Source organism: Danio rerio, chromosome 14 (genome assembly GCF_052040795.2).
Source record: "Danio rerio strain M-AB ecotype USA chromosome 14, GRCz13ab, whole genome shotgun sequence".
Classification (NCBI taxonomy): domain Eukaryota; kingdom Metazoa; phylum Chordata; class Actinopteri; order Cypriniformes; family Danionidae; genus Danio; species Danio rerio.
The window spans coordinates 29,543,611-29,566,354 of NC_141034.1; the positions used below are offsets into that span (position 1 = coordinate 29,543,611).

A 22,744-nucleotide genomic window follows, 5' to 3' on the forward strand; every position below is an offset into this window, starting at 1 on the left:
TATATAGGTTTCCTACCAATATCCATAATCCCCAAAATACAATATGTAGTTGCACAGAAATCGAAATAGCTGAATCTTGATGTACAGTCGTAGAAACAATTAATTTTGGTATCAATACGGTATCATTAACATTCATGAAGTTTTCATTGCACAAAAAGTTCTCAAAAAAAATTATATATATATATATTAAATATATATATATATATATATATATATATATATATATATATGTATGTATAATATTCTAGATAGATAGATAGATAGATAGATAGATAGATAGATAGATAGATAGATAGATAGATAGATAGATAGATAGATAGATAGATAGATAGATAGATAGATAGATAGAATCTTTGGGAAACCCAGAAAAAGTTCTTATATGGCATTGCTGCAAAAATATATTTAGTGCAGATATTTGGTAACAGCATTAGGGACCCATTATTTAATGCATTAACTATAAACAATGACAATTTCATCGACAGTATTTGATTTCATTGCTACCACCAGCATATAAAAACACCTCTTTCGATTTTAATGTGTTAATAACTGTTAAAATTAACAAAGTTCATGTTAATTTGCTAACTGATTGAATTAACCTTACCAAATATTGAGAGACGTTAACAAATATTTTAAGGTAATATGTAACAAAGTCTTTGCAGTATTTGGTATAACAATAAGATAAAACCTAAAATCATGAACTAGAAACCATTATAAATGTTTTAATAAATAAAGTGATTAACATAGCCATTACATAAGCTTACTATTACATAAATAAGCATACAGAAATAAATGATAAAACAGTATTTGCTTGTGATAGTATTCTATCAGTGATAAAAATGGCAAAAGCTTCTGTTTTTGAGTAGTTTCTCTTCAAATGTACCCAGAAGAAGGACAGATTGTCATTTCCCTGAGCTTGACATTCATCCGCCTGCATCTCTTGCTCATTCTGACCTGTTCAACTGGTCAGACATGCCATTGAGATGTCCTACATACGCTCTCTTTTACACTCTACACTGAAGAAAAAAAAGTAAAGCAAAATCTTGACCATTTTATCTGGCCCCTTTAGGAATGCAATTAAAGAAGAGAAGCACTTTCAAAAGTTGCTCTGGTCACATTGACAAGGCACATCGGCATCGTGCTTCAGTGATTGAGGTAAACATGAGGTGCTTGGGTAAAAGAGCTGAACTCACATTCACCCAGACAACAAGCACTCAGTGTATCCAAGCTTTATAGTTATTTAAACATGCACAAGTACCCATAAAGCTGGGTAAATGTCACAGATGACATTATATAATCTTTCTAACTGAATGAGCAACTAACTAGAGTGGAAAGAGATTAAAAGTAAATAAAAAAAAAACTAGAACTCATCTAGCATAAAAATATGAGCCCTTTTATGCTTTTAGCCAATTGACTTGAACTAAACATCTCATTAGACGTGTAAATGATATAATTATACTTCATTTTAAGGACAAAGGTCATAAGACATAGTTAACAAAACTTAAACCGCTTAGAATACAACACAATAGCAAATATATGTTGTAACAGGATATAAATAAAGGATTGTACAAACATTTGAAGAAATCCTAAATGGATAATTCTTCCAAGAGTAATATCTGGTTCATGTAGTTTAGAGATGTCCAAACTCGTTCCTGGAGGGCCGGTGTCCTGCTGAGTTTAGCTCCAATTTGCTTTAAACCACCTGCCAGGATGTTTCCAGAACAGGGGTCACCAATCTCATTCCTGGAGGTCCGGTGCACTGCAGGATTTAGCTCTAACTTTCCTCAACACACCTGCTTGGGTGTTTCAATTATACCTAGTAAGACATTGATTAGCTTGTTCAGGTGTGTTTGATTAGGGTTGGAGCTAAAATCTGCAGGACACCAGCCCTCCAGGGCCGAGTTTGAACACCCCTGATTAAGTTCCAAACCCGTATAACTTGATACATTGAACAATTACTGTATTAAAGTGTTTTTTTTTCAGTATGGACAAAAATATTCTAAATAGCCATTAGAATTTCCAGTATAATATTATTAATAATAATTATTTTAATTATATAATAATAATAATAATAATAATAATAATAATAACAATAATAATGATAATATGAATAAAAATAATATGAATAAAAATAATATGAATAAAAATAATATGAATATTATTAATAATTAAAAAATTTCTGGTTTTAAACTTTGCACCACTGATAACAGTGCATTTTTGGCTTAACTTTATGCAATTATTTGCAAATAAATCTCCATCTACTTGGCAAAAGTATTGTATCTTCAATCAAATCAACACATCATACAGAAGTGTCACAGTTGCCATTTTGTGACTTCAAGCTTTGGCCATATAAAATGGCCTCACCAATAGTGTGAAACTGTATATCTTTGGTCCCCTTATTAGGGTCGTAGTAGTCTCCCCTGCGCAACGAATCAATGACAGAGGTGTTGCATTGTGCCAAAAGCACATTGACTCCCAGCTCCTTGTAGTCCTTAAATACTTCTTTCAAAGCGTTGACTCCAGCAGTATCCAGAAAGAGGACTGAACTGCAGTCTATGACCAATGTGTGAAAACTGCTGTGCTGAAGCAGATTTACATTGGTGGACGCATCCATCTCTTGCTTCTGATCTTCTCTACTATGTTTCTGTTTCCTCTGCTTCTCTAGTTTCCTTTGTTTTGCTTTCTCTTTAAGTGGATCCAGGCCTACATTGCGATAGAGCGACTTTTTAAACAGACTTTGGTTGGCGTAGTAGATGGGAGCCTCGTATCGGAAAACAGCCACATCTGGTTGGGTCTGAAGTCCATTGTATGATGCAATGTCCTCAAAGAGCTCACGGTCTCCTGCTTGGCCCAGCTGAAGAGCTTGAGCGAATTGGGTTCTGCCTAACACACAGAAGGCAGAAACCACAACTCCAACCAGCAGGCCTAGCTCAGTGTTCACTAGAGCTGATGTAGCCATGGTCAGCAGCCAGATGACAGTGTCCACACGGTTGACACGCCACATCTGGGGAATGTCGCCAAACTTGCGCAGTGCCCCGCGGAGGTTAACCACTATGATGACAGCCAGAACGCATCTGCAGAGATTAAGAGGACACATTTATGAGAAATACAACGGAAACAGACATTTTAGATCGAAAACTAGGACAGGGAGTAAAAACTTGTAATTTTAAGAACACCCAAGATGTGAAGGTCTCAAAAATTTGGGTAAATTTCAATTCCAATATACTTCAAATTCTAAATACACCCAGTGGAAGTTTTTATGCACATTAACGTTTGCATAATATGCCTACATCTTTTTCCTTAAAAAAATTTTTAAATGTGGTAGATGTAATATATGCCAACCAGTCAACATAAAATATGTCATCATGGTTTTGGGAATGACTCATCAGAAATAGTTCAAATGTTTTAACGATTTGTTTCCACAGAGTGGTACAGATACATACAGTGCAGCACAGTAGACATTTACCCCAGTTTACACTTAAAGTACCAAAATAACAAATCATACTTTAGGATCGGCACACTGATAGTTTAGCTCTCAAAAAACTTAAATGTCACAAGGTTTCAACCTTTGATGAAGACCATGTAGGTCAAAACGTTGTGACAATAAAATTTTTTGAGAGCTAAAGTGACAGTGTGCCGATTTTCTTTTAATCTTTTGCTACGGTGTTTGTTTTTGACCGAGCACCTGCCTTTGAGAATCCTAGATGTGCGCACATATCTGTTTCCTGGTTGCTTAATGTGCAGATATAAACCATCCTTAAACAAAGCCTGATGTCTTCTTGTGGCAAACATTCCAATCAGTAAGAACAGAATGTGCCTTATGGCCTCTACTGTTGTTTACAGGGCCGAAACATGGAATGTGTGAGCGGTGCCACTTTTTTCACTTTGTGAAGTTGATTTATAAACTAATTTCAAGAGAATCACATGCTTATAATTGCTTGCAGCCGTTCCCACATTATCCAATTTCTGTTTCATCAATCAGATGATTCTAAGCCACTATAAATACCCTAAGTTCCATATAACAGCCATATTCGTTTTGAAGAATCCCCCCCTTCCACACTTACTCCTCCTCCATTCCTAGATAGGTGGCACGGTGGCCCAGTGGTTAGCACTGTTGCCTCACAGCAAAAACATCACTGGTTCTACTCCTTACAAAGCCAGCTGACATTTCTGTGAGGAGTTTACATGTTCTTTACATGTTGACTAATCCAAATCGGCACCATAGACATGCTCCTAGTAAGTAGTTATCTCTTAAGAGCAATCACTATCTGTTCATTAGCAACTACAGCAGGCCTGTGGGGCTTTCTTCTTAGAGCATACACTAGGCCTACCTGTTGGCAGTGGAAGCCTGATTAGGATGACCCATACAGAATCATACTGTGCTGTACTGAATTTTACTGCTCAGTGGAAACAAGCCATTGAAAATGGTCATTTCAATAGTTTTTTAATCGACATTTAGAAAATACTGCAAGTGGAAGCCAGACTACTGACAAACTAATGACACTGAACTTCAACATTTTAATGTAATGCATTACAGTAAATAAAGGCATGATTAGGCCCACAAGGAATCTGCATGTGCAGGAATCCACAGATTTTTTTAGCCCATCAATAAGTCTATTTATTCACCTGAGTAAATTTATTTCTATTCAGTTTTTTTATTAAATTCAGTAATATGATTGACTAATATGCAAATGTTCATATGATTTGTTTACAATACAGTTTCTATAGTAATATTTTCTGTCTTTTAGTAGATGTATTATATGAGAGACTTGCTTTGTTTACAAAATAAGTGGATCTATTTGGATTCGCTTTGTAAACATTAAATAAAAGTTAAAAAGGTATTTATATTTCATATATTAAGTTTAGTTACAATAATAATTTTAATACAATAAAATTATTCTGCATAAATCCACTGTTTTTTTAAACAAATTCTGCACAGAAATAACCAAAAATGTCTGTAGATTCTGTCTGGCCCTAGTCATGATGCTTTAACATTGACTCCTTATTTGGTATCAAATTAATGCAAATGAAACTCATCTCATACATACTTTTGCAATGAATAGAAGGCAGGTGCGATAACAAGCATGACGAGCAGCAGCACTAGAGCAGTCACCAATCCAGAAATCTGAGTATGGCATCCAGTTGACTCCTTCACAAGAGTCTTTGTCAAGGCAGCACTGACCGTGAAACAATGAAAGTAGGAAGAAATGATATTACAGTTCCCAATGGCATTCAGCTCTTGATTTGCGTTTACAATATATCCATGCTTCTTGGCAAACATCTCAGATAGAGACACTGTAATAGCAAAACCAACAATGGCAATCGATAATGCGTCAATAGCAATATTTGGAACCAAAGAAAGGTTTGGAGACTGTGGTGCCATAAAGCCAGTTGGAATGGTGCCAGCTACATCTGAGCCATAAGTGTCCTTGAAGTGCCCAAAGTGGGAAGCTAGAGTAGCAGCGATGACCACAAAGAGTTCAAAGGGAATTGGGGCCTTGAGCTTGGCCTTGAAGCGATCATTGAGTTCTTTGGCAGGAACAAGTACAAGCAAGCAGATCAAGCTGGTTATGAGGTCACACAGGTTGGTATGACCCAGATTCTTAAATAGACTGATCCAAGTTTTTATGAGTGAACCCCAGCCTTGGACACGAGGGAGGTGAAGCCCTAGAAAGTACTTTATCTGGGATGTGAGGATGGTTAGAGAGGCACCAGTTGCGAAACCACTCAACAGGGAGTCAGAGAGGAATACTGAGACAAAGCCAATCTGAAGCAGACCCATCAACACCTGCAACCAAATCAAAAAGCAAAAAGCAGAGTTTAATGCTTTTAGATATTTTTTAAAAAATATGGGCAAAGAAGAGTAACTTTGAAAGGTACCTACCTGGTAGATCCCTGCTGTGAAAGTTAGTGTTGCTCCCACCATGATTGCATAGCAGCTTCTATCACAAATTGGACCAGTGCTATTGTCCACATTTCCCAGGGTGGTCTGATTGATGTCTGACGAGTATCCTGCCAAAGTTAGTTCCCTGTCCACTACTTGCCCAACCAGCAGACACAATACCCCAAACATCCCAACAGAGATGTGTCTGGAGGTTCCCAGCAATGCGTAGATAATGTTTGCAAAGAAAGATGTATAGAGCCCATAAATAGGGTCTTGTCCTGCAAGTAGAGAATAAGCAATGGACTGGGGAACCAACAGAATGCCAACAATAAGGCCTGACATGGCATCTCCAATGATCCAGTCTTTGAAGCGATATCGTGGTAGCCATTTCACTATTGGGAATGACTTCATGATCTGGGATTTGACTCGAGCAGTACTGCAGGAACATTTTTTGACCTTTTTTCTTAACGCTTCCTTCCATGATACTTTCTCTTTTACGCACTCTTCTAAACGGAAGGGAAGATTTGGTTCTCTTTTAGCATCTTCCTCTGCTGAAAGATTGTTACAACTCCCTTCAGTTGGCATAATGTCCAGAAACTCTCACTGAAATAAAAAAAAAACAACAATGATAAAGTTGGTTGAAAATAAAAGCAGTCTGAACTAAATAAATGGATAGAGAAAACAGCATAGCTAGGTTTTTGGAAATCCTAATTACAATCATCACGACACCCTCATTCCCATGACGTTCCAATCTTATCTTATCTACTTTTTATAGTGTACATCATAAGAATTATTATTTAAAAAACAAAACAATGTATATGACTAGTTCTTTCAACTACTAAACACAATATTGGCATGAAATCTATTTATTATTACATTACATTACATTCTTTCAACTACTGAACAACATTGGCATGAAATTTACTGAAAGTTAATCCTACTTTTGTTCCGTTTTGAAGTGAGGACCTTAAAGTCCTTGGTGCTGATGTTTTGTTCATTATCCAGCATGACAAGTTAGCGTTAGCTCGTTTAGAGCGGCAACTGAAAAAAAAAAAAAAAACTGCGCTTTGGCGTGGTGTCTGGCACTGAGCCAGAGAAAGACAGCGGGGTTAAGTTGGTTTTGTTTTCGATATTCCTGAGACATTCAGCGATAGGCGACAATAACTCAAAAACCTTTTACTCTAAAAGGGTCTAAACTGTGTTTCCTATGAAAAGATACAGCTGGTTATGTTTCACAGGTGTCTTTTTTTTCCACTTAATTCTACGAGCACTTCATTTAAGCCCTCGCAATATGCGTTTAGCCGAGAGAGCTCGCACTGAACAGAGCTCTCAGTAAAGGACCGTCAGAAAAGTGCTTCTTTCGTTTTTTTTTCTTTCGAAAACAAAACCAATTTAACCCCGCTGAGAAATACGTGTCATATCACAATTATTTTAACCACCTAATGCTTAATTTATAATTTAGACATGTAAACACACAAAAGTACTAGTAAAACAATACATTTAGAGTTTGTAAAACGCACAAACTCTAACAATCCATTAAAATATTTTTGATATACACTTTACACATAGTGAAAGTAATTATAAAGTTGCATCTATTTTTCTCTAAGTTTACCACTTGTATTGTATTTGGGGAGTAACTGGTGGATTTACGGGCTGAATCCTGTGTTCTGCTTTTTATGAATGAGGCAAATGCGCGGCCGCAAGTAAACATGGCGATGCAAGCGTGTAAATACGTTAAATTAAAACTGAAAAAAAAAAAACAAATAAAATGGATTTATCTGTAATACAGCGCTATTGTTGTGGCCAAGGTGTGTCACTTGACAAACATGACGCGTCGCCACTAAAACAATTAGGGCGAATTTTCTAAAATAATGACCGCCTAACAAAACTCACTCCCAGGGCCAGAGAGAATATATTAAACTCACCAGTGAAAGGGTTAATAAGAGAAGTAAAGCAGCAGTGGTAGAATTACTTTTTATTGCAAGACTAAAGACTATTTTTTTTCACTCGCCTTCTTTGGATCATTAATTTTTCAATCTGTTGTCATGTACAGCTACACTGCAAAAAAACTTCTTACTTAGTCATTTCGTCTCGTTTCCAGTTCAAATATCTAAAAAAAATCTTAAAAAACAAGAACAGACAAGAAAAATTGCATGAGAAAATGAAGTGATGCTTCAAACTTCCGTTTGATTATATCTCATTAAGATTATTTTTCTTACCCAATTCGCAAACAATTTAGTTTGTTTTAATTTTGAGATGTTTTTTGCAGAAAACAAGACAGTTTTATTATTATTATTATTATTATTTTTATTATTATTATTTTTATTATTATTAAAACAGCTCAGTGATGAGCTTTTTTGAATAAAGGGTTGGAAATGAAGGCTTTTTTTTTTTTTTTAATTAGATTTATTGATTAATCGAAAAAATAATCGACAAATGAACTAATTATTAAAATAATCGTTAGTTGCTGCCCGTATAGATTTGTTTGACTCAAATGGTTTGTTGCAATCGGTTTTCTCAAATAGTTTGAGTTGCCTTAACTTATTGGGTTTTACAGTACTCATATATTTCTTCAATTATTGGGTTTTACTGTGCTCAAATTGCTTTATTTACTCAAATGGATTAAGTTCAAAGTACTCATTAGGATTAGTTTTTGAACTTAAATGGTTTGTTGCAATTAGTTTCCTCAAATGGTTTGAGTGAGATATAAAATAGGCATTTATACCAACTGACCATGCCTATCTCATTTTCATATTAACAGCTGAAGGTAAATATGATAAAGACAATTTCCATGCTTACTTTGTCAGTGAATTTAGTGTTACAGTGGCAAACTCTTAGTCCATGTTTACAAAATCCAAGAAAAATCCATTATGCCTTATATCAACAAGACACAACATTTGTTAAAATGAGTAAAATTACTCCTTGCTAAAGAAAGAGACCAGAAAAAAATTGCTCCAATATTAGGATTCTTTATTACTGAAATATTGTAACATGAATCTAACACCTTAACCCTACAACTTAAAAATGTAATAAACTAGAATGTCTCCATATAAATCATTAAAGAAAACAGATGGCAAATATTTATTCTCATTATGAGCAAAGAAACAAAACTGCAAGAAGCATCTGGTGCAGCCTTGCAACTTTGCCAACAAAAGGATTCAAAGTCTGTTGAGGTCCTATGCTTGTTTTTTTCTTATCAGATGGTGTTGCAACTTCTAACTTCATTTGTCTGTGATTTGGTTCATGTAGCCATCACTTAAAAGTAACATGTGAGACCATAAAGCATTTATGATTATAGAGAGCAGTAAAAAGGCAGATTAAGTGAATTGTGAACTACTGTTGCGGTACATAAATGACATCATAAACTGAGCAAATTAACTAGCTGAACTATTTCCAAATACTGTGGAAGGTATACACTGAAGAAGGGAAGAGATGGCATTTGACATGCCTCTGTGTCAAAAAATAAGTCTAAAATCACCCGTATGGAACACATCTGAGGCTAAATCAATGGTTAAAACAAAAAAATACAAAGTTTAAGTTAATAGACAGTTCTTTTGTAATGTAAATGCGATGTAAAATATTTTTTCAATTATGTTTGGAGCTTTAAATAAGGGGATAGTTTACCCAAAAATGAAAATTACCTCATAATTTATTTTCTACCATGTGTTTTTACACCATTATGAGTTTCTTTCTTCTGTTGAAACATAAAAGAAGATATGTTGAAGAATAACTGCCACCCATTTTTTCGAATATGGAAGTTGATGGGTGCCAGATATTTTTTAAAAATATTATTTCTTTCAACAGAAGAAAGAAACTCAAACTGGCCTTGAACAAGTGACATTGATAAATGATGGAATTGTTTGAGGGTTGCACTAAATCTCTATTACCGTCCGCTTTGTTCACCCAATTCATCCAGTCAGTTGTATTTACTACAGATATGGTTAGATGGTCACTATGGCTGTTTTCTAACAAAAAGAAGACTTCATTGTATTTAATTATATGATTAAAGTGCAGCATTATTAGATTATGAAATTATTTATAACTTACTATTAATTAGGGTAAAAGGTATGCAGATATTAATTTAAAACCACCCAGTAAGTAGTGGCAGGACACTGCATGCCTAAAGGTTAAAAAAATAAAATAAAAAAAATAAAAAAACATTTATGGATCAAAAAATAATAAATTATGGAACTGATTGCATTTATAGATGAAATACTTACCAGATAATTTAATAAAATTTAATAAAGAATTTTACTCATGCTGGAACATACTATACATAACAGATACATTTATACCCATAGCAGCATCAAAGTACAAATAAGTCCATTATTGAAAAAATAAACTGAATTAATAAGTGAAAAGGTTGCAAACATATTATTTTCTTGATAAGGAATACCTTACTCATATTCTTAATAACTTCATTATTTTTAAACTCAGAAAGCAGTTTAATATTGAAAGAGAAACATTTGGACACATGCCCAATACTATAAAAGACTTTAATCACAATGCGCAATGTTAATATTTTCCAGTTGTAAATCTCCAGAGATTTCTCCCATTTATTCAAATTAAAAATGCACTGCTTTGCCACTAGAGGACGTGAATTGAGGTTGTGAATGGGGTCTATTATTCAAACATTCATTCATTCGTTTTCTTTTTGGCTTATTCATCAGGGGTCACCACAGCGAAATAAACCTCCAACTTATCCAGCATACGTTTTACGCAGTGAATGCCCTTCCAGCAGCAACCCAACATTGGGAAACAACCATAGACTCTTGCATTCACACACATACACAACGGCCAATATAATTTATTCAATTCACCTATAGCACATGTCCTTGGACAGTGGGGGAAACCGGAGCACCCAAGGGTCTATTATCCCTTTTTCTAAATATACATATACTGCACCCTCAATCAATGTGTCGAAAGTAGCAGGATCATGTTCATTCTACAATGATTCCATCAAAGTACTTCAAAGTAGAATGTAGACAATCAGTATTTGCAGATGAGTTGATGTATTGTAGATGTTCTCAAACCAGGGAAAAACATAAGAAATCCAGATAAACATGGAGTGTAACCAACAGCCGTCTGGTAAATATGATGATGCCTCCCTCCAGCACTATAATCAGCCTTGCTCAGCAGTTCAAATTACATCTCTCCACCAACAGAGATACGCATCTCCACACTGAGAGGGTGGCAGAGGTGACCAAAGAGTCATGCTTGACAAACATTTCTTCTCTTCTGACAATGTGACTAAACTAGCCAAGTGAAAATGAACAAGAATGCAAACTTCTGAGGCACCTTGAGGCACTTCACAAAAACTATTCAATGCAAACTTGTGTTTAGTCAGCACCTTTGAAAAGCAGGATGGAGTAAGGTATTTTGTTAAATATCTCAAAGTGATCCTGAATGATTCTAAACACTTATGCATTTACGGGTGATGTGCCATTATGATCATTTTTTCTTAAATTCTCAGATTCTCTACTGATTTCTAGGCATTCACTGATGAACTGATTAGTTGAAAGTGCCAGAGCGCGCGCACACACACACGCACAACACACACACACACACACACACACACACACACACACACACACACACACACACACACACACACACACACACACACACACACACACACTACAAGTCTTAAGAGTCTGCCTCTCCCAGCCAAAGCTCTATTTTTTTTATGCCAGACCACCCTCATTGGTGACCGTGGTAATAATCAACATGCAATTCAAATTCAACAGTACCTGACTATTTCATAGGATATTTGCAGTTGTTAGTGCATCTAAATTTATTCTCTAGCAGTATAAATTGATATCTCCAATTACATCAAAATAGAATGTTTTTTGTAGTTTTTTGCATTTATTAAAATAGTATTTAGAGGAGGCAAATTTAAGATAAAGCAATAAATGCCACCAGTTGACATTACATAGCAGTGGCTCTGGGGCATGGAAATATTGATAAGAAGCACAAATCCAGTTTTTTGGGTAGATTTCACCACAGAGAAAAAACTTGTTGTACTAAAGGCACACAAAAGTTAAAAGGGTGCATTTTCCAAAAGTATTGTTAGGCTATTGCAAGTGTTTCTCATATTCCTAAAACAGTTCATTTGTAAACAGCATTGCCGACTCATGGTTTGATTTAACAGCACTCAACCCGTGTTTAAAAGCATAGTATACAATTATATTAATATATGGACTAAAACAGATCATCCAAAATCAGATTATTAGATGCCATCTTAATTATTAACAGCAATAATCTATTATTATAGATTATATTATAATATATTTTTTGCTATTTCTGAGCAGAAATTTGTAACAAATCTACATATTTATGGAGAATGATTATGGGAGATATAAGAAATAAAAAGTAATACCATAATAACTTTTATTTAATGTTTACACCGCAAATCAAAGAAGATCCACTTTTTTGGTAAACAAAGTCTCTCATATAATATCTCTCATATAAGGTCTCTCATATGATATATCTACTAAAAGTCAGATAATATTACTTTACAAACTGTATTGTAAATAAATCAAAGCAAAATTTTCATATCAGTCAATTACATCATTGAAATGTATTTAAAAACTGAAGAAATACAAAATTTGTACAAAAAAGTAAATAATAAATAAAGTAAGTAAATCTGTGGAAACCAGTGGCTTTCTTTGCGCGCAGATTCCGTGTGGGCCAACTCATGACTAGCAATTTAGTGTCTCCATAAATCATTCCATGGTAGTTAAGTTTTCAGAATACACACCACAAAACAAATCAAGGTTTTACTACTATTAAAACCTAATTATTGACATTTGTTGTGGTTAAACTACACCATGGCTTTGCTACACTAACCACAGTTTAACTGTAATATTTGTAGTAAAACTGGTAATACAGTAATCAATCCAAAACAACATGGTTATTACACATTTAATACATTAACACATAAAATACTCTGAGCTCTAGATTAAAGAAACGCACAGATTTATCACTAAACTCTGGCTTAAAAAATAGCACAGACAAGACATAAGAACAGAACCTGTTAAGCGTCTCGGTTTGAAAAATCTATAGCTGTCATATGGAGTATGCTTCAATATGCATTTGCCTCTGCTTTTATGATAATAATCGAAGCAGCCATTGGCATTAAGATATTTTGCTCCTAATAATATTCGGCCTGGTGTGAACAGTTAAATACATCACGGAAACACACTGTGTGATTTTTTTATAGCTTTAAAATCGTTTACACCAATTGACTACAGTATTCATGTTACAGAGGTCATTGTGTTTTGTTTAGTGATTAATGTGCCTTTTGGATAGTACATCCAATTGACAGACGGGGCGGCAACTTTCGTCATTTTACATGATATCATGGTTCAGTCTGAGGCAACACGAACAGCATGTTGTTGCGTAAAATAAATAGTGTGTCTAACTTGTAATAAACTTGGCAGTTGACATATTTTGTATAAAATTAATTTAAAAACATTTCAATACGCAGTTTGTGGGAACTGATAATACTAATGTGTACAGTTTAAACACCCATGATCACATCCCGATTATGTAACAAATGATCAAAGCAAACGTTTTGTTGTTGTTTTGTCAAACCTTAAGCATATTTATAAGCTAGTTTCTTTGTTGTGTGACAACTAATTTAAAAGTCAATTATTGAAAATTAAAGTACAAGAAATTTCAAGCGTACTTTAACATACACATTAAGAGAATTGATGTAGTATTAACAATTGATACCAAGCATCTCACCACAATCTATAATATGTTCTGAAACTTCGTGATCTCGAAATTGATAACGTACATCTAACTTCAAACTTTAACAAGCATCATCGACAAACGTTAAATGATACGATAGAATAAAAGCTAGAAGTGTCATGAAACCCTGGTTTGTTTTATGCTCTGACTTCATGAATGGCACTATTGAAAACAAAACTGCAACGTGTACAACTGACTCAGTGCAAGTTATCCGCTTAGGAAAAAAAGCTGCACAGATTCAATGTTGAAGACTCACCTCAGTCCGGCTGCGCAACGAGATCGTTTCATTTACACATAGTCATCCGTTTGGACATTTTATAAGCCAAGAGTTACACCTCTTCGAGCGTATGTTACTTGAAGTTTAGGATCTCTTCCGTGACGTATCAAGCCACGCTAAGTTTGTGATATCACGTGGACAACGAAACCTATTATCACACGTCACGTGACTGCTAATTCCTGGCTTGAAGCAAAACTTGCACAGCTATGCTTACTCAGTTAATTTGCAAAGTCTTCTGACTGAGAGCTACTGCTTAAATTGCCGAGTCAAGAGTTTATAAACGGTCCTTCTGTCTGTCTGGTAAAACAACTACAGTGAAAGTTTGACTTATGAATATCTTATTATGCAGTAGGCAGACCAATTTGGGCACAAGTAGGTAAAATTTTACCTTGCTCAATTGACTCAAACGTTAGAGGAGAACTTTCATGCAACAGTTAACTTTCAGAATAGTAGTCGAATAGTACTAAACTTAACCAACATCTGAAAGTGCATGTAATCTAAAGGTTATTGTGTATAACCATAATATACCATAATGTAGTTCAATTAGGTATATTGTTTGTTAATGAAACAATGGTTCATATTTGAACAAGCCTATATATTTGACATTTTCGTGACATTTCTTAGAGTTAATGCATTTATAAATTCATAATCATATGTCGAGTATAAAAGTGGGCACCCCTGATCAAGAAGGGAATAAGCCAAAGGAAAGAGTAATAAGAAGACCATTTTCAAGGTATACTGCGGTTTGGAAAGGTCAATGTTTTAAAATTGCCAACATTTTCTGCTCTAGGCTACCACTCCTAAGGTATGTGTAAGATTTATAAAACATTTCTTTAGTTTTTTAGGACAACAGTATCTTCAGCAAAAAAAGAAAAGAAAAAAAAGTTATCCAAAGATGCTGTTTTAAATTGTAATGAATTGTGTTTTTGTTACAAAGACAGCAAAAGTCAATGATTCATTTGAATTATTTAGCCTGACATGTTTACTGTTCCAAAATATTTTAAATGTCTCTTAAAATAAAATATACTGTGTTCAAAGGGGGAAAAAGTTATTTTTTTTACCCTGACATTTAAAAAAAAGAATATATTTTAGAGCAGTAATCCAGTGAAACCATGATCCAAAGTTATCATACAATCAAAATCTTATACCAGCCCATGCCTACACAAGACCACTTGATAACTTAGTTTCTTTGGATGTGGCTACTTTATTTTTAGGTATATGGTGTATGCAAAATGTTCATATTTGTTTTATTGGATTATTCCAGTATTTATAGAGCTAACCTACAGAAATATATATATTTTTCCATTAGCTGTATGTGTTGTTTGAGAGTCTGATAAGCATTTTTTAAATATGCAAGGTAAATAAAAAATGCTGGAAGTGTTACTGCTGTGAGGCCACAGGTTTTAATCCACACAGCCTTCAAATTCTACATAGGCTTGAGTAAATTGAGCCACACTCCCCTGCGAACAAACAAAGAACACAGTGTGCTTATGAATGTTCCAGGGTGGGATTTTGAAATGGTGCATGTTTATTTAATCTTTTCAATCATCAACATTCTTGTGACATTCTTTACTAAGACATAATTTTACATACAGTAAGTATTCATGTGTGCAATAAAAAACATTAAAGACTCAATATGTACAATTTATTCAATAAAATACCCTAGAGTGGTGTTATACGTGCTCTGATTCATGAATGTACTATTGAAAACACTAAGTCAGTCACATAACACTAAGTCACGTAAGTCAGCCCTATTGCTGACTAATGTACTTACATTATACCAAAATGTTTGAATAAAATAAAAATAAAATTTTAAATACAGACTTTATACATGTAGCATCATCAAAATACCTCAGCTTTGCTTTACATGCTACATACACATAATATACATTTCAAATAACATATAGTTGTGTTTTTAACCTTAGCTATTATTCTCTACTTTTTATATTCTGTACTCTGTCACAAGCTGTTATGCATATAGCTGAAGAAAAAAAAACATGTTTTATTCTAAAATGTACTTCATTAACCCTCGTTGTTTTTTACAGTGATGTGTTCATTTTTTTTACAGTGAGGTTCATCAAGATCAGATCAAGCATCATACTGGGGAAGTCCCAATGAGCTGCAGTTCTGTGCTATGTTCATGTCAGTGGAAAATGTTTGCACTGGTTCAGCTGAAAGGTAACACACTGACTGAAATAACCACTTACTGTACAACTGAGGACTACAGAAGAGCATCTGAATGCATATCAAGCCTTGAAAAAGATGAAAACAGAATTGCAAACTATTATTACAATTCACACAGGCTCACCAAGATTAGACTATACAAGATTGGAAACAAATTCCTGAAATGATAAGTCTTGGCCTCTGTGCTGCTAATTCTGGATGGTAGGTCATAATTTACCATACTGTATAATGCAAGCCATCCTGTTTAAATGGTTCAGCCTACTGGTACTGTAATTCTATGAGAGAGATTGTTTTGACACAGGTTGGGCATATTAGCACAAACTGTGCATCGTTTAAATATTACAGCCAACCTGAGTACTGACCATGTCCAGCCCTTTATGACATCCAGCAGGCTAATGCACAACTTCACAAACCTCAGATTATCTAATTATTAACTTGTTTTTTTTAACATGAAGTTGACTTAACTATACCCAACTGGCTTCATAGTTACCAGAAGAGATGTGGTGTAGTGGGAGATTCACATCAATGTGCGGCTGACAAATCTGCAGCAAGATGCTCCCATATGATATGCCACAGCCATATCACCCGCATACCAAGATCAGTTACTCACAGTTACGCTTCTAAATGGGAGACCACATACGAAAACTAGGTTGCTGTTAGAAGTGGTGTTAGTGAGGCTAGCAGGAGGCTCTCAATCTGTGGTCTGTGTAAGTCCTAATATCCCAGTAAAGTGAAGGGGACACTGTACTGTCAGTGAGTGCCATTTTTCGGATGGAACGTTAAAGCAAAGTCTTGACTTTTTGTGGTCATTAAAAATCCCATGGCAGTTATCGTAAAGAGTAGTGCTGTAACCTCTGTGTCCTGGCTAAATTCCCTCTATCGGCCCTGACCCATCATGGCCTCCCAATTATCTCCATACACAGAATTTGTACTATCACTGTCTCTCCACTTTACCAATAGCTGGTGTGTGGTGAGTGCACTGGAGCCGTTGCCCTGTGGCTGAGGTCGCATCATCCAAGAGGATACTGCACACTGGTGGTGGTGTGGAGAACCCCTAACCCCCCTTATGATTGCGAAGCACTTACATGATAAATGCACTATATAAATACACATTACATTACATTAATATTGTGTTACAACACTTTTTTTATAATTAAGGCAAATGTGAAAGTAACTGAATGGTCTAACCCTCTAATAAGAATCTTCTATTTTCGTCTTATGTATTAAGCTTATGTATTAAATAGTTTTTTTTTTCCTGTGGTTGACCTATGATCTAATCTGCACATATTTATTTAAATATATATTTATTTATGATTCATAGTGTCAGTCATTTTAGATTATTCCAAATGTTCACAAATAATACATATAAAGAAAAAAAGTCATGAACCATATCAGTTAAATCGGAGTGATTCAGTAGCATGTGGTGGACTTCAAAATTATAGAAAAAAAGTCTCTTCTCATGCATCATATGATCTTTACAGGGTTACTAAGATGTGATGTAATAAAATAGCTTTTACTTCACACTGGAAACCAGTACTTGGTGAGTTAGTATTTAGTTAAATTTACTTAAATTAAGTCAGACCAAAGTTTTTATACATTTAAATAATTTTTTACTTTTATGCACATGTAACTAATCCAATCTAGAAACCATCAATTTTGTGATTCAGGCAAATTTTTGCTTGGCAATAACCAACTGCAAAATATAACCAGTCAGAAGAAACGCTGCATGCTTTCTAATTTTATCCACTGGTTAGGCTGAGAGACAGTGATTGCTTTGACATTATGAATGGTACTATTGAAAAGAACTGCAAAACTGCAACATGATCAACCATGTCATGGTATCTGCTGAAGAATAAAGCTTCATTTAAAACTTTGAGATTCAGGGTTAAAACATCCCTTCAGTCATTTATGAGCACATATAGCAGACACGTTTATCAGTAACTTACACTATCATGCATTCATACATAACTACATACATAAATACATAAAGACAATGACACTTGGCACTGAACCAATGACCTTGGCATTTTTAACAGCCTGACTGCCAGTTACAGGAACTACTACTGTGCTACAGGAACTATAGGAATATACCCCTGTCCATAAACCATACAAGCTGTGGTGTTGCCAAATAGCTGCTGTTGACATACAGTACACACAGCAGACTCTCCAATGACAAACATGTTAAAGCTAGGAGTGTGGAGTACAAACAATAGCCCTTCAATAGATATTATTGCAACATTCAAAATAAACATAAAGTCTATGTCATGAAGGTAACACCACGTGAAGTCTTTAGCAAAAACAGGCCACGTCATGTTACAACTAAAGGAAATCCCAAAACAGTAAAGCTGAAAGGCTCTGTTCACTGTACATAATAATGTTTGTTAAAGCAAATCACTTGTTAAAATTAGATGTGTGCAGTTGTTATGCTCAATTATCACACAGCTTGTTCTGTTTTTATTCACCAAACTCATTTTAATTAGCCTTAGAACAAAAGTTTTCCAAACAAACTCTCCTGTGGTCCTTAGAAGAAGGTAATGTACTGTATGTGTCTGTTATGGAGTAGTTGTACTGGGCAAATGAACTGAATGAATCTGTTTAGACTTTTGCCATTCAGACAATGTCGCTGGTAAATGATTTATATTATATTATATTATATTATATTATATTATATTATATTATATTATATTATATTATATTATATTATATTATATTATATTATATTATATTATATTATATTAAACTATATTATATTATATTATATTAAACTATATTATATTATATTGTATTATATTATATTATATTATATTATATTATATTATATTATATTATATTATATTATATTATATTATATTATATTATATTAAACTATATTATATTATATTATATTATATTATATTATATTAAACTATATTATATTATATTATATTATATTATATTATATTATATTATATTATATTAAACTATATTATATTATATTATATTATATTATATTATATTAAACTATATTATATTATATTATATTATATTATATTATATTAAACTATATTATATTATATTATATTATATTATATTATATTATATTATATTATATTATATTATATTATATTGTATTATATTATATTATATTATATTATATTATATTATATTATATTATATTATATTATATTTTTCATTCATCAATTCAGTATCTTTTTTTCAGCTTTGTCCCTTTCTTAATCCGAGGTCGCCACAGCAGAATGAACCACCAACTTATCCAGCACATGTTTTAAGCAGTGGATGCCCTTCCAGCCACAACCAAGTACTGGGAAACACCCATACACTCTCATATTTACATACACATTCATACACTTGCACACACAAGGAAATTGTCTTAGAGCTTCCAGAGTACAAAAAGTACAAACAAAGTACCACAAACACAAAGAGAGTGCCGACATAAATAGAAAAAAAGAAAATTTATAAATACCAAACATGTTAAAGCTAGGAACATTGAGTACATACAATAGCCCTTCAATGGAAATTATTGCAACATTTAAAATAAACAAAGTTTATGTCATAAAAGTAATGAAAAAAAATTAATGAATGATTATATTATATTAAATAAATAATATTAAATTATATTATATTATATTATATTATATTATATTATATTATATTATATTATATTATATTATATTGTGTTATATTATATTATATTATATTATATTATATTGTGTTTTATTATATTATATTATCATTTATTAATTTTCTTTTTCACTTAGTCCCTTTATTAATCGGGGGTTGTCACAGCAGAATGAACTGCCAATTTATCCAGCACATATTTTACGCAGTGATGCCCTTCCAGCTGCAACCAATCACTGGAAAACACTTATTTTTAGCTTTCCAAATTCACCTGTACCACATGTCTTATATATTCTATTATATTATATTATATTATATTATATTATATTATATTATATTATATTATGTTATATTATATTATATTATATTATATTATATTATATTATATTATATTATATTTTTCATTCATTCATTTTCTTGTCAGCTTAGTCCCTTTATTAATCCGGGGGTTCGCCACAGCGGAATGAACCGCCAACTTATCCAGCACGTTTTTTTTTTTTTGTTTGTTTTACGCAGCGGATGCCCTTCCAGCTGCAACCCATATGTGAAGGTCTCGGCCGTTAGATCGCCCCCTGGGGGCTGGCTGCAGTACAAGTCATAAAGCCCGCCTCCTCCGTGTTAATGAAGGAGACTTGAGCCCAGGGCTGGAGTGGGACACCTTTTCAGGCCTGGAGTTTCAAGCCTCAGACCGGCCCACCTCAGTTCACGACTGACTATATTAAAATAAGGTCATTTCCAAATCAGTTTCTAATTACACTATCACGTCTTTTTTGAGAAAACAGCTGCTTTAGAACTTTAAATGTTCAACAAGCCTAACAGTATTATATGTCTTAACAATAAAAATGAAAACAATAAGTTACTATAACGAGGATCGAACGCGGGTCCGCGACGTCTTAATCTAACGTGCTAACCGCTGGACCACAATAGCTGTGTACAGAAAGGAGACACAACTGAGTTTTATAATCATTAAAATAGATGAAAAGAGAAGAGTTGCAGTAAAATAATGAATAAAAAGGCTGTGGTCAAGTAAATAAATAAATTTAAAAAGTGTGACTGCTGAGAGCAACAGATTCTGCAGCTAAGGACACCGGCCCTCGCGGCCAAAAAACGGACCGGCCCACCGGGAATTCTCCCGGTCCTCCCGATTAGCCAATCCGGGCCTGCTTGAGCCCAAATAAAAAATATTACACTTGCAATAAAATGTCCCGAAAGATGGTTCTGGTCGATTAAGGCACTGGTTATTGTGCTGAAATAGGTGCAGATCTTCATTTGTGTCAACAGTTTGTTTCTAGCAGTAATTTAATGCTGGGCGTGTCATCGTGATTGACAGCTGTGATTGACAGTTTCTCAAAGCAGCGCGTCTGAGCTTCGGCAGGAGACTGCAGTGTTATTATTCGATTTCTGTGTTATTTTACCATGATAAAATGAGTTCAGCAGTAAACTATAGTTTCTGACATACATGATCCTGGTGGAACACTGTTTATTCGCTAAGGTCAGGGCTTTTTTCGGGCTTTATTAGTTTGCTTATACACGCCTAACCACCCAGATAGCAAAATACACTCGGGCCAGTTCCGGCTAGATTCTCGCCTGCCGGAGACTTACCCCTCAGAGCTAAGACTGACTACCTCTGCTGGACCTACTCCGGATGCCTGGACTCACTGCCCGATTCCAGCCCGAGTCAATCGAGCCAGATGCGGCGGCCGAGCGAGCCGGCGCTGCCGTATGAGAGCCGGAATCACCCCGCGACGCCGCGAGTAGGTTATGCGCTGCGGCCCGGAGCTGGCGCGATTGAATATATAAAACCCTCATATTTGTTAACGTTTTTACATCCATTTGTGCTGATATGACAGCAAACTCATGCTGAGAAGTTCGGGGGGCGTGGTTGATTTTACATAAAGCGTTTGGTTGGAAGCTCGACTCATTTTCGCGGCTCCTCCTCTGGCTCCATCAGACAGTCCTTCTGCGCATGTCAAGGCTCCAATTTCAGCAGTCTTTTGCGACAGTTTGTGCCCGTCAAGCAGGCGTTTTGCCCTCAAGGCTTTCAATGGGAAAAGGGGCTGTAGCGTCGTCCATATTTTTTACAGTCATTGTCACACACACACACACACACACACACACACACACACACACACACACACACACTACGGACAATTTAGCCTACCCAATTCATCTGTACCGCATGTCTCTGGACTGTGGGGGAAACCAGAGCACCCGGAGGAAACCCACGCGAATGCAGGGAGAACATGCAAACTCCACACAGAAACGCCAAATGAACCGAGGTTTGAACCAGCGACCTTCTTGCTGTGAGGCGACATTACCACCACTGCTTCAACCTCATATTATATTATATTATATTATATTATATTATATTATATTATATTATATTATATTATATTATATTATATTATATTATATTATATTATATTATTACATAAAATTTGTTATATTATATTATATTATATTATATTATATTATATTATATTATATTATATTATATTATATTATATTACATTATATTATATTACATTATATTATCAGAATCAGAAAGAGCTTTGTTAAGTGTGCGTGCACACAAAAAGAATTTGTAGACTTTCCATTTGCAGAGAGAACAAAAAGTACAAAGCGAGTACAACAAAGAACAGAGTGCAGACATAAATAGAATACCAAAAGCATTTTAAATATTTATCATGTTGAGTATAATGTGCAGATGAGGTAATTAAAAGTGGTTCATAATAATAATAATACATTTTATTTAAAGGCGCCTTTCTAGCAACTCAAGGACACCGAACAATCAACAAGAGCAAAAAAACAACAAGAGAAATAATAAAATATACACAGCAATAGTGCAGATAAAATTCAGTATTAAAAGCCATCTTAAATAAGTGGGTTTTGAGTCTTGATTTGAATAGTGTGAGGGAGTCAATGTTTCTGATGGCAGGTGGTAATGAGTTCAGGTAGGAAATGGCTGGGAAAAAAGGTTCTTGTGTCTAGCTGTTTTGATTCACAGTGCTTTCTATGCCAACCCGAGG

The 22,744-nt window shown here is 34.5% G+C and overlaps 2 protein-coding genes across 10 annotated transcripts in view; one reads left to right on the forward strand and one right to left on the reverse strand.

Annotated features, from left to right (window-relative positions):
* Positions 1 to 706: 706 nt before the first annotated feature.
* Positions 707 to 14,005, reverse strand: slc26a2 (solute carrier family 26 member 2). Of its 2 annotated transcripts, XM_087281510.1 has the most exons (5): positions 13,893 to 14,005; positions 6,823 to 6,922; positions 5,882 to 6,484; positions 5,046 to 5,785; positions 707 to 3,071 (listed from the first exon to the last, which is right to left on the reverse strand). In XM_087281510.1, the coding sequence occupies exons 3-5, from the start codon at positions 6,464 to 6,466 to the stop codon at positions 2,297 to 2,299; spliced, it is 2,100 nt and encodes a 699-aa protein (XP_087137636.1). In that variant the 5' UTR covers positions 6,467 to 6,484; positions 6,823 to 6,922; positions 13,893 to 14,005; the 3' UTR covers positions 707 to 2,296. The 2 variants fall into 2 exon arrangements, with proteins under 2 accessions (XP_087137636.1, XP_087137635.1); XM_087281509.1 differs by lacking the exon at positions 6,823 to 6,922.
* Positions 14,006 to 14,129: 124 nt separating this feature from the next.
* shtn3 (shootin 3) overlaps positions 14,130 to 22,744 on the forward strand; it is a 50,142-nt gene continuing 41,527 nt past the window's right edge. For 2 of the 8 annotated variants that reach the window (XM_087281492.1, XM_087281493.1), the window contains exons 1-2: positions 14,130 to 14,646; positions 15,982 to 16,091. In XM_087281492.1, the coding sequence (XP_087137618.1) occupies positions 14,567 to 14,646; positions 15,982 to 16,091 (190 nt within the window). In that variant the 5' untranslated portion in view covers positions 14,130 to 14,566. Of the gene's footprint in view, positions 14,725 to 15,958; positions 16,092 to 22,744 lie in introns of all 8 variants that reach the window. The other 6 variants (XM_087281491.1, XM_087281499.1, XM_087281494.1 and 3 more) reach the window with 6 other exon arrangements.

Excerpts from the sequence above, each read along its gene's own strand:
- slc26a2 (XM_087281509.1), bottom strand. The coding sequence starts at position 6,466 with ATGCCAACTGAAGGGAGTTGTAACAATCTTTCAGCAGAGGAAGATGCT. Across the intron at positions 5,786-5,881 it reads TCACAGCAGGGATCTACCAG|GTGTTGATGGGTCTGCTTCA; the intron begins GTAGGTACCTTT and ends ATTTGGTTGCAG. Across the intron at positions 3,072-5,045 it reads GCCTTCTATTCATTGCAAAA|ATGCGTTCTGGCTGTCATCA; the intron begins GTATGTATGAGA and ends TAATCTCTGCAG.